The sequence below is a fragment of the Hippoglossus hippoglossus genome, chromosome 4 (genome assembly GCF_009819705.1).
Source record: "Hippoglossus hippoglossus isolate fHipHip1 chromosome 4, fHipHip1.pri, whole genome shotgun sequence".
In the NCBI taxonomy this organism is placed as follows: domain Eukaryota; kingdom Metazoa; phylum Chordata; class Actinopteri; order Pleuronectiformes; family Pleuronectidae; genus Hippoglossus; species Hippoglossus hippoglossus.
Window position 1 is genome coordinate 3,431,135 of NC_047154.1, and position 18,107 is coordinate 3,449,241.

General features: G+C 40.6%; 3 protein-coding genes across 4 annotated transcripts; all 3 read left to right on the top strand.

Annotated features, from left to right (window-relative positions):
• Nucleotides 1-3: 3 nt before the first annotated feature.
• tmco1 (transmembrane and coiled-coil domains 1) lies at nt 4-5,291 on the top strand. Its single transcript, XM_034582138.1, has 7 exons — nt 4-217; nt 1,458-1,535; nt 1,619-1,678; nt 1,811-1,857; nt 3,363-3,430; nt 4,239-4,383; nt 4,826-5,291. The coding sequence occupies exons 1-7, from the start codon at nt 148-150 to the stop codon at nt 4,922-4,924; spliced, it is 567 nt and encodes a 188-aa protein (XP_034438029.1). The 5' UTR covers nt 4-147; the 3' UTR covers nt 4,925-5,291.
• Nucleotides 5,292-6,797: 1,506 nt separating this feature from the next.
• Nucleotides 6,798-14,529, top strand: aldh9a1a.1 (aldehyde dehydrogenase 9 family, member A1a, tandem duplicate 1). Its single transcript, XM_034582130.1, has 13 exons — nt 6,798-6,924; nt 7,183-7,341; nt 8,214-8,359; nt 8,670-8,799; nt 8,882-9,016; nt 9,159-9,355; nt 9,719-9,859; nt 9,958-10,146; nt 10,644-10,731; nt 10,860-11,001; nt 11,899-12,011; nt 12,178-12,651; nt 14,518-14,529. Exons 2-12 carry the CDS (start codon nt 7,200-7,202, stop codon nt 12,270-12,272), a joined length of 1,518 nt encoding a protein of 505 aa, XP_034438021.1. The 5' UTR covers nt 6,798-6,924; nt 7,183-7,199; the 3' UTR covers nt 12,273-12,651; nt 14,518-14,529.
• On the top strand, nt 13,321-18,107 carry med8 (mediator complex subunit 8). Of its 2 annotated transcripts, none has more exons than XM_034582136.1 (7): nt 13,321-13,432; nt 14,609-14,730; nt 15,490-15,634; nt 15,721-15,861; nt 15,985-16,072; nt 16,157-16,417; nt 18,024-18,107. In XM_034582136.1, exons 1-7 carry the CDS (start codon nt 13,427-13,429, stop codon nt 18,092-18,094), a joined length of 834 nt encoding a protein of 277 aa, XP_034438027.1. In that variant the 5' UTR covers nt 13,321-13,426; the 3' UTR covers nt 18,095-18,107. The 2 variants fall into 2 exon arrangements, with proteins under 2 accessions (XP_034438027.1, XP_034438028.1); XM_034582137.1 differs by having other exon boundaries at nt 16,157-16,396.

The window sequence follows — 18,107 nt, forward strand, 5'->3', positions numbered from 1 at the left end:
GCTTCTCTCCCCAGTCTGACCTCGTCACTAATGCTGACATAGCTTTAGACTCGGGCTGGTGTGATGCGCTCACAGGCTCATTTCTAATCAGGAAACCACAGTTTATCTGTCCTATTTCTGCGGTCGCATCAGCAGGGTAACGTCGACATGAGCACCATGTTTGCAGATACTATCCTAATCGTCTTCATCTCGGTGTGTACGGCGCTGTTAGCCGAAGGTGAGTGAAATCCTGCTGACAGGTCGACAAGCTGTTCAACAAACCCACTGCTGAATCACAGCTCTGCTCCATTCTTCATTCGCATGGCGATACAACACTGTCAGTGTTATCAACAAATATATTCATTATTTTTCATTTGGTCCATTATCAGACGCTAGTTGCCAAGCTAGCTAGCGAATTTAGCCAACCAAGCTAATGCTCAAGTCAAACGGAACCAGCAATTCAACTTCCGCTAAACTTTTCACAATAATCTTTAGCAAGAAGTTCGTTGTAACGTTATATACAGTCTATGGTCTAACGCTTTAGGGGAAGTCGTCCTTTCAGCCAATGTCATTGAAGGGAATAGAAATTAAAATGATTATTAAACTAAATATTACCACCTCTACACATATCCATTTTATTAGATTTTCCAAAATAGGGCTTGTTACATTTTTGTACATTTTAAATTAATCCGGCCAATAGCAAATACTTAAATGAAATTCTATCTATCTATTGGGGTGTTTGTGTTGCACAAAGAGAGTGTTTGTTATTTCTATAAAGTTATAAACAACAATATATATATATATATAGTGAATTTGTGTAATCTGGGACATTTTTTGCAATTTTGACTGTTCTATCTTTGACTGTCTATCTTTGACTGTCTGTTTTTTTTTTTAAATCAGGAAGTCTTCAGAAAGAACTTAAATGACTCTCCCCGTCCCATATTACCCAAAGCATGCTGTCCCACATTATGAATCATGCTTGACAAAGTGCCCTGCCCCTTTATGTGACATAGACACCATGAAGTCATTTGATTTCAGTCACATGATATCCATGCTAACTAATAGTAAAAGTCCTGTTGACTAGATTTAGTTAGAAAAGTAAATAAACAGGCTGGAGCTTAGGTGTCCCACCAAAACCCATTGTCCCAGATTACCTGAATTCACCCTAAAAACAATAATGTATAGATTTGAATACATTTGATGATGTATTATATTCTCTGGAAAATCAGAAAAACTGGCTTCTTGATTAAATAATAAAAGTATATTCATATCTTATTTGATTTTAATGGGATTGTAATACTAATTCAGTAAATAAACTAATCTGACAAATTTTGTGACAGGAACAAAAAATTCACAGTTGACAAATTTAAGTCATCTCTCAGTGTGTAACACCTGACCCCGTGTCACACCCTAGTGTCAGAGATCCATTAGGAGTTGTGCCATTTTAACTAACAGACCTCTTCTGATTCTTTCTGCAGGAATTACATGGGTTTTAGTTTATCGCACTGAAAAGTACAAGAGGCTAAAGGCTGAAGTGGAAAAACAAAGCAAAAAACGTAAGTGAGACATAATGAGTGTGAGCATCATGCTATTGGGACTTTAGTGTTTATTGTTTTCTGTGTTACCTGTTTCATGGTAGTTGAGAAGAAAAAGGAAACCATCACAGAATCTGCAGGACGTCAACAGAAGAAGAAGATTGGTAAGAACCCAGTGAAGGCATTGTAAAAACAATTTTTTAGAAGATGCAGATAAAGTGAAGAGGAAGACCTAAACATTTTATGAACAAAGTGACTGTGTTACCTCTGACCTTTTGCTTCTGAACATTTTACAGAGAGACAAGAAGAGAAACTGAAGAACAACAACAGAGACCTTTCCATGGTGAGTCAAATATACTGCTCAAAAAAATTAAGGGAACACTTAATCGTCACAGTATAACACCAAGTCAATTAAACTTCAGGGACATCAATCTGTCCATTTAGGAAGCACAAGTGATTGTGAATCAGTTTCACTTGCTTTGGTGCACATGAAAGTGACAACAGGTGCAATGGAGAAGCAAAAGCAAGACAACTTCCATTAAGGTTTTGGTGGTGGCCACAGACAGCTGCTCTCTCCTTCTGCATCCTGAATGACTCTTCTCTAGAGTCTTCTGCTAGTGTCCTTGTCCCTACTGGTAGCATGAGGCAGTACCTGCAGCCCAATCAGGCTGCACAGGTGGTCCAGCTCCTCCAGGATGACACACCCATACGTGTGGTCACAAGAAGGTTTGCTGTGTCTCCCAGCACACTCTCAAGAGCATGGAGGAGATACCAGGAGACAAACAGTTACACAAGGAGAGCTGGACAGGGCCGTAGAAGGGCATCAACCCAGCAGCAGGTATCTGCTCCTTTTGTGTGAGGAGGAACAGGAGGAGCACTGCCAGAGCCTACAAAATTACCTCCAGCAGTTTACTGGTGTGCATGTTTCTGACTAAAATGTCAGAAACAGACTCCATGAGGACGGCATGAGGGCCCAACGTCCTCTATTGGACCTGTGCTCACAGCCCAGAACCATGCAGCTCGATTGGCATTCACCAGAGAACACCAGAATTGGTAGGTCCACCACTGGCGCTCCGTTCTCTTCACAGATGAGAGCACGTTCACACTGAGCACATGTGACAGACGTGAAAGAGTCTGGAGAAGCCGTGGTGAACACTGCTGCTTGTAACATCATCCAGCATGACGTGTTTGGCGGTGGGTCAGTTATAGTCTGGGGAGGCATATCCTTGGAGGGTCGCACAGGCTGTGGCTCAGGAGTTAGAGTGGTCCTCTAATCAGAAGGTCTTGACGGTGCGACCCCAGTCTTCCCCATTCCGAATGCCGAAGTGTCCTTAGGCAAGATACTTTTCACAGAGATAAGTGCTGCACATAGATGCACTGTATGAATGTGTGTGTGTGTGAATGTATGTAAAACTGTTCTGTAAAGTGCTCTAAATGGTCATCAACACTAGAAAAGCACTATATATATATATATATATATATATATACACACAGACCATTTACCTGGAGTGCATACAGGCACGGGGGGGCCATACACAGTACTGGGTCACATTATGAAATTCACGCAAGTTAGATCAGCCTGTGATTTCACATTTTTAATTTGATTTTCAGTGTGGTTTTGAATCCGGTCTTTAATGGGTTGATGGTTTCTATTGACTGTTGTCACATCATTTTGTTCTCAACAAATTATACAATTTACATGACTAAAGATCTTCCACTTGTATAATTTGTTAATCAAGATCTGATGTGTGTCTGAAGTGTTTCCTTAATTTTCTGGTATGTAACGGTTAAACAATCTCTTTTCTTTTGCTTAATTTATATGTTTAATCTTTGTTTGTTTGTATGTAGGTACGCATGAAGTCCATGTTCGCCATCGGCTTCTGCTTTACGGCTTTGATGGGCATGTTCAACTCCATGTAAGTCCAACACTCACTTACATCAGGTCAATGTATTATCATTGTAGAATGGTGAAGGATCTGTTTGGAAATATGTGTGTGATAAATCCCACAAGGTGCTGTTTGGTTCAGAGGTGATACAAATTGATGCAATGTTAAAAAACTGCACCTACGCATCGCGGCACATTGGCCTTCAGAGTGACACACCTTTTTTTTTTTACAATCTTTTCCAGGCATTGGCCTCTCCAAGAATGCCTTGGTTTATTTCTTGTTTGCATCATGATACAGAGGAAACCGCTTATAGTGATAACGTTTGTCACGGGCCAAATTGTTCACTATAACTGGTTGATAACTATAACCACATTGAGTAGCTTCTGTATGAAAGTCCCGGAGCTTGAGGGAAAGGTAACAGTGTTTTTTAAGATAAGGACGATATTACATTGCTCACTGACTCCTCTGCTCACTTTTCTCTCTCTGTCTCTCACTTGCGCTGACTTGCAAACACACACACTCACTGACACCAACTAAGCAGACATCTCTGACCCGCTACAGTTTAAACGTAAATTAGTTTGAAATGGATCACCACATAATGATCGATTACTATTCTTAAATCAGTAAAAAAAAATGTCTTCATAGCTGCGCATTCATTCATTAAATCAGCCCATCCTGACTCCGCTCCCTCTCTTTCTCTCTCTCTCTCTCTCTCCCGCTGACACACACTCACACACCAACACAGGCACTCACACTGAAATAATTGACTTAATATTAACTTAAACATATTGACTTAAACACCTTAATATTGACAATCTACTTCTTTGCTTTTTTTCAGCTTTGATGGAAGAGTAGTGGCCAAACTGCCATTCGTGCCGCTGTCTTACATCCAGGGTCTGTCACATCGTAACCTCCTGGGCGAGGATTTCACGGACTGCTCCTTTATCTTCCTCTACATCCTCTGCACCATGTCCATCAGACAGGTAACGTCTATGTTTTAAAATTAAAGGGATAGTTCACCCAAAATATTTAAATTTAAACTAATGTTTTTAGCATAAATGACTGCAGTTCGCGCGAAACCTGCAAGTTCTCGTAAGAACTATGTTTACTGTATGTCCCTGGGCAGTTGGTTTTTTTTGTGTCTCATTAGTGTGGCTATTGATTATTGATGAAGCACTTATCTAAATAAATATTCAGTACTTTTATATTGATTACCCTCACTAATGACAAGCATAAGAAAACAAATATCACTGTATTTATAATTGAAATTGTCTTAAACTCAAGATAAGAATAATCACCCCTGGTCTAAGCTTTGTTTTGAATATATCTGGTCACCTGCAGTGATTTTCATGCCTGATTAACCTTTATGTCACAAACGTTTGGCTGGAAACCTAATACCTTTTCGTGTTGCTGTCTTTTACCCAGAACATTCAGAAGATGCTCGGCCTTGCGCCCTCTAGAGCTGCAACAAAACAGGCCGGTGGTTTCCTGGGACCTCCTCCTCAAGCAGCAAAGTTTTCTTAATCCTCAGAAAGGTTCTGTTCTGCTCCCGCACTGCAACTGTGTGTCGTCACAGCTCCCTCATCTGAGCACACGCGGAACTGCTCAGGCTGGATCAAACGTATTATCTGTTGCAGCTACCGTGATCACTGTCTTCTGTTTGAGTTTTCATTCATTTTGTTGTTTATTTAACTTGAAGATTGTCTCACCTAGAAATTAGAGGAAGAAAAGTTGTTCTTAACGACACTAATTACCAAATTCTAAAAATGTCTATCTTGTATTCAGCACATGCCCGTCAACATTTTTGGGGGGATTTTAATTATTAATTGGCATAGTAACATCTGATCCATCCAGTATTATTATATGTAATTGTTAATAAATTTTTATGATTCAATTTTAGTTGTGCTTTTAATTTGTTTATGAATTTCTATCTGAGATATACATGTTTCATATGAAAGCTGAATTTCTGTGTTCTCTGTAATAATCAAGTGTTGTGTAATTGCTATTGTCCTTATTAATGTGCAGCTGATTTAAGCCCATTTGTTCTCAAACTTTTTCTTGCATGCCTCCCTTTTAGAGACCACAAATAGTTTTTTAGCAATCATTAACACTGATTATACCCCGATTAAACAATTCTTTATTTTCTACTGTATAAGCCTTTCCCCAGTACATGTGGGGACATGAGTACCTGTCATGTTGTTTTTAAGATTAACTCTGTTTCTGTTCTATTCATGTGCCAACACCCACAGGACAGAATATTATTTTTATTATCGGGTGTTTGGCCTAAATTGGAGCCAGCCAATAGGGGGCGATCCAGATGTTTTGTCCTCATATTTTGGGGCGGTGTAGTGCTGTCAATAGTTATATCCAATCACAATATCAAAGCTGAGTTCATCGAGTGCAGAGAGGACCTCAAGTGGCCTTTCTGCAGCCTCCCTGAGAATCCACATGAGGTGAAGAGTAACACCCCCCCCCCCCCCTAACACACTTGACTTGATGGGACAAGTTCTAAGTAAAGAAGTCACAGAATGTACCACTGGCTGGATTCACTAATCACAGTACAATGTGTTCAGAAAATGTATGTGAAAAGCTTCTCAGACATCAAGAGGAGTGGAATCGTCAAGTCACATTGACTTGCTGTTTTATTTTACATTTACATAAATACTGTCATTGAAATAAATAAGTTAATAAATAAATGTCGACACTTGAATTTTTTTTAGTAATCTATCAGGTGCCAGTCAAAACAAATGAGTCATGGGTAAGCGGACGTTATTACCTGCTCATAGGTCAACATTTAATAAAATAAGATAAGATACGATAGTCCTTTATCAGTCCGGACATGGGTACATTTATCGTGTTAGAGCAGCAAAAAGGCAAATTGTGTATAATGTAAAAGAAAATATGAACAGTAAAACTGTATTGTATTAATAATAATAATAAACTTTATTTATACAGCACTTTTCAGAACACTGTTACAAAGTCCTCAATACGAGACGAAATGATAAAAGCAATTAAAAACTGTTGAAAAGCCAAGAAGATATTTATCCAAGTTAGCTAAATAAATAAGGACATGTTCAGCTCGAAGTGCACATCCGTGATCGTACCCTACAATTTAGTCTGGGGATGTCCGGAGGTGGTTGCCCGACAGTTACATGTCCCACCTTCTCTGTGGCTCAACCTTACATCAAAAATCATCATTTACAGCAGTGAATGTGATACTCTGATTTTGCCTCAGGGCGTCACAGCGCCTATGTGACTGTAATTGGCGGAAGGACAAGTAGTTCCTATCAATTCGGTTAGAAAGGGAGCGCAGGAACGTCTGTGGAACAGTTGGTGGTGAAATCACCCATATTGACCTTAAATGACTCAATTTAGATATCGATGTTCTGGTGTGAGCATCGAGCCTGCAACGGAAACTAAACGACCCAGACACAGTATCGATCCGCTCGGGCTGCGTATATAAAGGGCTGAGTCCGATAACGTGAGCTGTGGTCACGCACACTCCTCAGTCTGCAGCTCAACCGGTGAGTGTGGCGGTGTCAGGCTCCCTCTGTGTCTCTGTCTGTCCCTCTGTCCCTCTGTGTCTCTGTCTGTATCTGTGTGTCTCTCTGTGTCTCCGTCTGTCTGTCTCTGTGTGTGAAAGACGTCCAGCGGAGCATTTTCTCTGCTATTTAAATGCTTTAGCTAACGGTCTGTGCAGCTGAGAGCACGTGTCCTGCGTATTATTCTGAAAAGTCCTTTACAACAACTCCTGCCCGTCAGTCTCCATTTTGTTTCTGCAGGTCCTCTCCATTCCAACATGTCCCAGTCAGTCCTCGACATGATGCCCGGAGCCTCGACGGGGACCGTGACCGTCACAGACCACCTGAACTTCTGGGGTGGGAAGCGGGTGAAACCCAGACAGGAGATAAACACTGAGACCGTGTTCGAACCTGCGACGGGTGAGAACAACACCGTAAAGCCTGGTTAACAGAGAACTAGTTAATATCATGTTAATGTCCCAGTACACAGGCTTGTGGTGTAGTGGCACGGCTGTGCACTGGAGCCACCATGAGGAAGTTATGCTGTTATGTAATAGAGACTCTCCCCCTTTCTTCTTCTGTGGTGCTGTGGCAGAATATCTTGTTTTTTTTTTTAAACTGAGGGACAATGATTGAGGAAACTGGATCAACTCTCCCTGGTGCATTGAATTTATTTATTTATCATAAATAATAACAATGAATCAAATTTTATTCGTATTGTCAATATTCACAAAATACAATTTGATTCATAGGGCATAACAAGGTGCAACATCTTCTGCCCTTAACCACAAGCTACCAAATATAAACTTTTTAACAGGGAAATAAAAACAGCGAGATCCCTCTATACATTGTAGTTTTATATATATATTGTAGTTTAATGCAAATTGTAATCTGTGTAGAATTTCAGTAGTGTAATTCGGAATTTGCAGATTAACATGGACAGAAGTGCAATTGATATCACGTGTAAGAGAGCATTTCAAAAAAATTACAGTGTTTACAACATTGATGAGAAAAGACAGTGTCTAATATACATGTTGAGGTGTATCTATATTTAAAGTGTATAAAGAAAATGTCTGACTGATATGAAGAGCAGTAATGACAATTGCAATGATAGAGGTATTGCCAGATACCGTTAGATACAGTTATATGTGAGTAGGCTAATTATATCTAAGCATTCCAGTTGTAATCATTATCCACGATCCGCTGCTTCAAAAATAATAATTTCCCGTCAACAGTTCTTTATGTCTTCGGTGTCTGTCTGTGACCTGTGTGTGTGGATGTGTTTTCTTCAGGCCGGGTCTTGTGTCAGATGGTGCCCTGCGGGGCTGAGGAGGTGGACGAGGCCATCAGGAGTGCGCACGTTGCCTACCTGAAGTGGAGCAAGATGGCAGGCATGGAGAGGGCACGGGTGATGCTTGAGGCCGCCCGTATTATCAGGGTGAGACGGTCAACATTTTGAGTGGTTGCGTATTGTCAGGGTGTGGTGGTGAACAGCTTGTGTGGGGGTTTTGCATGGTTTCAGTGTTGTGCAACACAGATTGGAGTTGGCTGTTGCAACTGTGCAATAAGACACGGGTTATTCATTAAAAGTGCCCCCTCCTCCCCTGCCCTACATTTTTTGCACAAAGAGGAGTGTGTGTGTGAAGAAGGTTTTCAACCTCTATCACTATCATTACATCATTTTAAAGCTATACACATGTATTGATAAGTTCTGTTTTTACACTCCCATTATGATCCCATGAAAACAGGAAAGAAGGGAGAAGATTGCAAAGCTGGAGGTGATCAACAATGGCAAGTCCATCACTGAAGCACTGGTGGATATTGATGTTGCCTGGCAGTGCATTGAATACTATGCTGGTCTGGCTGGTACACTTGCAGGTGAGTGCATGAAGACTCAACCAACTACTGCTCCAAAGTGTTATATAAAGATAATGATGGATTGTTTTCTTGTTCTCTGCAGGCCAGCACATCCAGCTTCCCGGGGGAGCGTTTGCGTACACCAGGCGGGAGCCCCTTGGCGTGTGCGTGGGAATCGGTGCGTGGAACTACCCCTTTCAGATCGCATCATGGAAGTCTGCTCCTGCTTTGGCATGTGGTGAGTTTCGAAGCACGTACATGTTACGAATTACGATTATCCAGTTTGAAACATTATTTCTTCCTATTTATCCATCGCGTTTCTTGTGTCCCTTAACTGTAATTAAGGGACCTGCAGTGTTAAATTTGTGCTGTGTTGTCAGGTAACGCCATGGTATTCAAGCCCTCTCCAATGACTCCCGTGACGGCCGTCATTCTGGCTGAAATCTACAAAGAGGCAGGCGTACCTGATGGGCTTTTCTGTGTGGTGCAAGGCGGAGCAGAGACCGGCACCTTGCTCTGCCAACACCCGATGGTCGCCAAAGTTTCCTTCACCGGCAGCGTGCCAACAGGCAAAAAGGTTGGCAGCATCTGAAGTGAACTGACTTTTAAATCACCCTTCTATTAAATTGACCATATTAGTGTGCTACAGTGTTTCCCATCAATTACATTTGACATGAGATCTTATCCGTGTACCTGTCACTCAGTCTTGTGCGCATTACAGTGACCTTCGTGCATGTGAATCCCGTTGTCACCAAGGATTGAATTAATTCTGTGGGAAACGTAGTGTTAGTGTATTTTAACCAGTTTACCTTAAATTATTTTCATAATGCATTAACATGGGGTATTTTAGAAAAGTAAAATGTAGTCTTAGATTTTTGGAATTTGGTTTAACTGCCTACATGTTAGTATGTCATAACACAGAATATACTTTGTTTCTCAGGTCATGGAAATGTCTTCTAAGACGGTGAAGCAGGTGACTCTGGAGCTTGGAGGCAAATCTCCCCTCATTATTTTCAAAGACTGTGAGCTGGAGAATGCAGTGAAGGGAGCGCTCATGGCAAACTTCCTCACACAGGGACAGGTGAGGAGGAGATCATGGATCCCCATTATGCATGATCTCAAGCTCGACCCTTTATGTCAGCCCTTACAGGTTAAGATTTCTGTCCAATGAAAATACAGGTTTGCTGCAATGGAACCAGAGTTTATGTACAACGAGAGATTATGACCAAGTTCCTGGAGGAAGTGGTGAAAAGGACCAAGGCCATCCCTCTGGGTGACCCTCTGCTGGATGGCACTCGAATGGGAGCACTTATCAGCAAGCCGCAGCTGGAGAAAGTGCTGGGATTTGTCAGTGAGGCCAAGAAGCAGGTGTGTTACTCATCCACTTTGATAATGGCTCTGCTTTCACTGATCCAGTGAAATCGGTTAACTCAAGAAACACCCACAAACTGTCTATACAGCCTGCAGGTGTTTCTTCTTTTAGGGTTGGGCTGATGATGGCTGACCGCTGTCACAATGTTGAGCCAAAATCATGATGCCCTGCTTCCCCCGACACTTACAGAGGGGTGCAGCTTGCCACGCACAGACTGTAATTTCAGTGTCTACTATCACATAGAAAAATGCAGTGGAAACCGGATTTAGTGATCTACCGTTTATATGGATCATAAAGCTTGGAACAGAATCGTTTCTATACAAATTCTGTTTAAATAATTTGGTTATAGTGATCACGTAATCCGCTTCCGTTCATTTTTGGTCTTTTCATACATGTTTGGATCATAAAAAAGTTATTTTTTTACAGGTGTGCAAGAGGTTTTTGATGAGTTTATCCACAAAGTGATTTTAAATGAAGTTTTCTGTTCTTCCAGGGCGCCACAGTTCTTTGTGGAGGAGAACCTTTTGTCCCCAGTGACCCCAAACTAAAGGGAGGCTACTTCATGTCACCCTGTGTTCTTGGTAGGTCTTTGATATTCTCTTATGTCCTATTTATTTTCCTGCAGCACTACTCTGATCAGTTGTTTTGCACATTTGTGGCCCAGTATAAACCCCACACTACATCCAGCACTGTCTCTCTCCTGGCACAGATAACTGCAGAGATGATATGACCTGTGTGAAGGAGGAGATTTTCGGGCCGGTCATGTCGGTCATGCCTTTCGACACAGAGGAAGAAGTACTCAGGCGAGCCAACAACACCACCTTCGGATTGGCCTCTGGAGTCTTCACCAGGTCAGTTGAGGAAAAGCAGAGCAGTTGAATTTATGATCACTCAGCAGTTTATCACAACCTCTGTTTACACAGTGCTAAAGGTTCACTCTCATAGATAATGAGGCCACTGCATTCCGCTGGCTGCACCCCAGGGTTTTCCATGGTGTGGAAAGTTCCAGGACGAGTTCATTATGCAACAACATTCTCTGTGACTAGGGGGTGGATCAAGCCGGTATTCTGCCTGATCAGACTGGATACAGATTATTAACTCTCTTTATGCCTCCACTATGTTGACTGCCTTGACAGGAGGTATTCTGTTTTCGGGTCATCCATCCATCTGTCGCAATATCTCAGGAACACTTTGAGGGAATTCCTCTCAAAGTGTTCCTTCTGGAACAGACATACAATGCATGTAAGAATGTGCTGGAAATGGCTCTAAACCACTTAATAAATGCAGGCACAAAACACTGAAGGGTTCAAGTAGAATATATTGTATACAATATATCTATATATCTTACCACAGTAAAGTCAGTCAGGTGTCTCATGGAACAAAAGTTACATATTTTTTATAAAGCGTTTTTGGAAGCCAAGACTATATATCAAGTAGTTTTAAAGGGCCCATATTATGTAAAATACATTTTCTGGGCTTTTACTATCTGTAATGACTTGAAGGGGGTCAGTGGGGACCCTCAAAGTATGAAAAGAGTCACTCCGCAGACTTTTTCACTCAGTCCATTCTTAGAAATATGTTATCGAAACGTCTCGTTTAGTACATCTTCCCCCGTATGAGTCATACGGGATCGCACTCGTCTCTCAGCCCCACCCAGCCGGTACCAGTCCAGCCTCCGAACGTCTTTACTCCGTATTGAAAATTCCAAGTTGTTCTATTTTGTATATAAATGTGTCCTCCCCTCGCAGGGATATCTCTCGAGCCCATCGTGTAGCTGCGAACCTGGAGGCAGGAACCTGTTTTATTAACAACTACAACATCAGCCCTGTGGAAGTGCCGTTTGGTGGATACAAGATGTCAGGTGGGCCGCTGTCATGTTAAAATAGTCAGAATAAAATGGTCATTGCACCTGCAAGAAAAATGCATTCATAGTAATACATATTCTTGCATTGTGAGACCCAGATTATCTTCACTGAATGACAGTCTGGTGATTCAGTGCTCTCATGATCTGTTCTGTGCTTCTCCAGGCTTTGGCAGAGAGAACGGCCAGGTGACAATCGAGTACTACTCCCAGCTGAAGACCGTGGTCGTGGAAATGGGTGACGTCGAGAGCCTCTTTTAAACCTTCCTCACCGATTTGAGGCTGCTGTGCTGGGACTGTGACTAACACTTCTCCCTTCTCCCTTTAGTCATGTACTAAGCACCGGAAATGTTCAAGTACATGTAATACACTTCTTTGACCTGCCTATGATTGCTTTATCCTGCCCACCTGGAGAGGCATGTTACCATGAAACATGTACTTCTTACCTGTTCACAATCAGCTCAACTTTTAACCAACAAGTGACACTGGTTTAGTACTGAACAAATAAACTAAGACAGGCAATCATGTACTAATGCACTATTATACAAGAACATATACTGGTGTGTATGTGGAAGAAGAACCAAGAGCCTTAATGAGAAACTATACAGTAAATCAGCATTAGAAGAAAAGATTTTCTGCTGTTTTCTAAACTGTGACACTTTGACAGCTACTGCCTTTGCACCAAAATAAAATCTTTTAGATACAACGTGTCTGATTTTCTCAGATTTTTTGTTTGTCTGTTGCTTCTGAATAAAAGTCACATGGACTAGATAAATTATTCCCACTTTTAACAAACAAATTACTACTCAGGATGCAAGATACTGATGTATTGATAGTAACAAAATCTCCATGTTCAGTAACACCAATGTGTGATGTGTCTGCTGCTAGTGCCTCATTCTGCTCCGTTATGAACTACACTGCTATAATATTACTATTAGAATGCATAAAACTACAAGATATACCAGGTTTGCTAAATTTAGTAGCATTAACAAGAGCATCCTGAAAAACGATTACAGTGTATGTATGAAGCAGTCAAAGCCCTTTAATTGTTGGAAACACGCAGAGACATGTTTTAAAGAAAACATTTCAAAGAATATAACTCAAAATTAATTTTTTTGTAGACATTAATTTCTAATTCCAAAATTTTCTATGGGCAATGAACCCTGTATGAGTATTTCCAGTCAATGTTTGTTTATATTTCTAACCTACTACTTTTCAGGAGACTTCTTCTGTAAATGCGAGTTTTACATTGCAACACTGTGAAATGATCTTTTATACACAGTCTATGGTCCCTGCTTTGTAAATGTCACTGTATTGAAAATACTCAAAGCGTGCTTTTAGTTTGACAACAGCGAACCGGAAGTGTTTGTCTCCATTGCTTTTGGATCGTTTCATCGGCAGCTTGTAGTTCCGCCATGCAGGTAATGTTCGTTTTCACTAATGTCCTTTGTAAATTACAGTGTGTTGTTTTAATAAGTTAAAGTGGTGTTTGTGTACCGAGCCTGTGGTTCACTCATGAAAATAAACAAAGCTAGCAGCTGCTAGCTCCCTGAATCAGGTAGCGGTGGTTAGCATGGAGCTAAAGGTTTAAATAACAATGAAGCCAACGTTACTGTAAAGTTAAACTAAAGTTTCCTGTTAGATGACTCGTGGTTCTCACCGAGTTTAGGAACGTTTTGTGTGAAACAGTGAAATGAACCGAAGAGTTCATGTGTCGATGCTGCATGTAAACAGATCATCAGCTGACCACAATATAAAGTGACTAATGTTTGCATATTACATAATTATTCTCAGTATAAGGGAAACCATGTTGGTGTTTTATTTTATATTGTATTGTATTTTATAATAAATGCTGTCGAGGCAGTCAGCATTCTCTCTTTGCATCAATGTATTAATGTCTGCCATGATGAGATCACTCCTCTGTGATATAAGAAGTCATGTTTAATTGAAACATGTTTAATTGACAAAACCTAATTCATATTTATGGAGAATAAACAACTTTCCTGCTGCCATCAACGACTAAGACGATTTTGGTTCTTTGAAATGATCTCCCCTGCCTTTCCCATCAGTCTTTCCCACGTCTAAGATAAGACTACAACACAAAAACCCACTTACAATCAGAGGCAGCTCGATTTGCCAAATATTTCTTGCACACAGGGAAAATGTACAAAGTAAACATAGAACAAACATTAAGTGAAGAATTATGCAAAAAAATCTATACAAGAATGATGGATTAAAGCCTTTGATAAATTAATATCTGTCTTCACCATTATTTCAATTATTGAGAGAAATAAGATTAAAAGTTTGGGAAACTGCAGAAGTCTATGAAAATACATAATTTCTCTTGGAGGTTCAATATACACATTCAAATGTTGCTCAATTATAGTAATCAGCACCAGAAGCAGTCAGGAGACACAGACAGAAAGCCCCCACGTGTCTTCAGCTGTGTTTTATATATATAATACACACTCTTTGATTTCTTGCTTGACACACGCCTCTCTCATAGAATACAGTTTGTATTTGTTGTATTTGTTTCTGAGACTGAGCTTTTTGTGTGTGTGTGTGTGTGTGTGTGTGTGTGTGTTTTTCTTCCACAGCAAAGAGAAGAGAAACAGTTGGAAGCGTCGGTGGAGTCCCTAATTTCTCGGGTGGCTCACGTCAAAAACGCTCTTCACAGTTTCATTTACAAGTTGGAAAATGAATATGAGAGATTAACATGGTAAGTAATGCATTTTACTACTGGACAGTAGATTTCTGTTTGTGCTTTAAGTGGAAATGTTCATGTGGGAGGAAGTGTTGAGGCCCTGGACATTTATATTACCTCGGCCAAGGAGGTTCTCTTTTCTCTCGTCTGTGTTTGTTTTGTTAAAATTAAAATTTTGTGAAGGGGTGGGGTTTCTCAGAGAATAATTCATGGATCTTGATGAAACAAATTCAGATCTATAGTGAATTTAAATGTGGTTTCATAAGGGCACTGCTGGGCTTTGGCAGAGGTTTGCACTTTACTGATTGTCATTCTAATTCAGAACTAGTTGTATTTCAATCTAAGGCTTCTCACATGTCTCCATGCCCTGCTCACTCAGTCCAAAACACACATTTCCCTTTCTATGGAGCAGCTTTGACATTAGATTGTTTCACTTATTATATTCTCATATCAAGACAACATTGTGTTGTTTATTATATAAACAATATATTAATATTGTAATACTTAATAATATATAAATGATTTCATTATTTTATGAATTATATTACAAACACTCCATAATTTTTAGGGATTTTATAAAATGATGGCAAAGTTGCAACAATTGCCTATTTAAGTCTACTTTCTTCTATAAATATGTTACTGTTTGCATTACTTGGTCACTGGATGTCAATACATTTACAAATGTGACTCTTGACAAATTTCACTTTTAAGATGTTCTCCGTGGATTGTTTTCTTCTCTGTCAGATGCTGTGATGTGTATTTTGTGTCTTTCAGGCCTTCTGTGTTGGACAACTTTGCTCTGCTCTCTGGTCAACTGAACACCATCAACAAACTGCTCAAGAATGAGAAGACGCCGTCCTTTCGCAACCAGGTTATAATTCCTCTGCTCCTGTCTCCGGACAGAGATGAAGATTTAGCGGTGAGTATTTTTTACAGGTGAAAGCCAGCAATGTGTCTCCTTTTATGAGGCATGTCCGTTTATCACTGCTGCCTGTTCTCCATCAGAAACTAACAGAGCAGCGTGTCCCGGTGTTCAGCCATGAGATCGTACCGGACTACCTGCGGACCAAACCTGATCCGGACGTGGAGGAGCAGGAGAAACAGCTCAGTACAGAGGCAGCACGCATTGGCCCCGAGTTGGCACAGGTCAGTAATATACACTGAGCTGTTTGATGCTGTCTTAGACAAAATATTAGGTCATGTAACTTTTACTGATTTATGAGTATTTAACATTTTGAACACGACACCCTGGCATATTTTTCACAACAGAAACAAATCCAGGCGCTGAACAAGCTGTGTTCCAATCTACTGGAGAAGCTGAACAATCCACGTGATGACAGAGATTCAGAAAGTGCAAGTAAGTTTATTGTTGGGTCCTTTGTTAAATTTTTTCTCGAAGTGAATGTTTGTGGATTTTAATGATACATTCTTTTTTCTTCAGCATTGAGACAAAACAAACCATCTTTCAACCCCGCTGATACTAACGCACTGGTCGGAGCGGTTGCATTTGGAAAGGGGCTTTCTAAATGCAGGCCTCCTGGTCCAGTTGCCCCTGGACACCCCGGACAAGGGCCCATGATGAGTGGAGGCCCGACCTTACAGCAGGTCACCATCGGTGGTGGTTCAGGTCAGCAAGCAGCTATGGGGGGACCTGCGGCTCAGCAGCAGCAAGGGCAGCCAGGTAGGAGACCTGGAGAGCTGGGTTTGTATTTCTATTTCTACTTCTATGTCTTTGAGTGTTATTTTTGCATGTGTGCACATACTTTAGCAGCTGAAGCAAAGGAAGAAAACATCCACTGTAGTGTGTGGACGGACAAGGACAGATAGAATGAAGGCAACATAATCAAGAGTCTTTATTGCCCTGTTCAACCTGGTATTAACATCGGTCCTGAGAGATCCGATCACATGTGGTCTGCTCTAATTTCCTCTGTACCCGCCCGTTACTAAAATGCCTCCTGGATGTGTCTCCGTTGTCCACTTCCACAAGTGGATTATTGGATCGCACTTTCCCGCTCTATATGCAAATAAACATGTACATAATCTTTTGTTTGCTATGAACAAATTATGATGTTTTTAGCCAGTCTGAGTAGATGCGTCAGTTGTCCATGTGTTTGTCTGTGTAGGTGAGTGACTGAGTGTTAGAGAGAGAAGAAGAAACTTATGGACCCTGAGAAGAGTAAAAATTCATTAGATCCAATCAGAGGAGGTCAGAGGACGTCAGCTTAGTAGGCGGCCCCTTTTATGTGGCCCCGGACACACATTTGCAACGTGTGTCCCAGACCACCTCCAAATGTGGTTTGAGTGATCGGATCTCAGGACCATTCGGCTCCGTCATCCAGACCTGATCACTCTGGACGGATGTTAAAAGCAGGTCTGAACGTGTCTATTTGAAGGAATGGATTTGTCCACTTGTTGGCATCTCAGAACAATAACACAGCTATTGTGGACAAGGAGTGTGCTAACAGTGTTTGCAACAGAGTTTAATCAATAATTGGAGAGACATTCTTGTAATTGGTGTAAAAAATTTAAATTTAAATAGTTGCACTAGAGTTACTAATGGCAACTATTATCAGCCAGAGAAGCTGAATGAATTCATTCCAGATAATCAATACACAATGACAGAACATTACTGGTATTTAATTATTGTACACTGGGATGTGACATCTAGATTCTGCTAACAAGTGTAGGTGTGAGGATTCTCACACACATCACATAAACCATATTTGCACTATTGGTTGATGTTTTTAGAGTTTGAGATGTAATTTATATCTAGTATATTAAACAATAATGATTATAGAGTCATTAATACCGTATCACACACAATATAATTTTACAAACAATTGTAGACTCAGTCAAAGCTGAATGGACTAGTTGAACAGATATCAGAATAAATGTTGATGTGACTTCCTGTATGGGGCTGATGATGCTGCTGGAAATATTCTGACCTCAGTGTCTTGACCTGATGTTTTTATCTCTCCACTCTAAGACAAGGCAGAACTGTATCTCAGACGAGCCTCGTGTTTCTGGGGAACTATTCACTTATTGGCCTTCACAGCATATAAAAAACTTGATGAGTGATGAGCTCTGTAGATTCTCAAGTGCATATGTAACTGAACAATTACATAGTGTTTAGCTTTCATTATATATGGTTATGATTTTTGAACTTTTATTTACATTTCACTCACTAACTCTAATGTGAGCTGTTTGATGCTAATACACAATTGTTCATATTTGATTATTTAAACCTGATCTGTTTTGGGCCATAGTCACTATTTAGTTGTGATCTTCTTCCTGTTTTTCATTCTCAGGTAAAATGCCAAGCAGCATCAAGACAAACATCAAATCTGCGTCTGGTTCAATGCATCCTTACAACCGATGAGCTCCCACCTCGT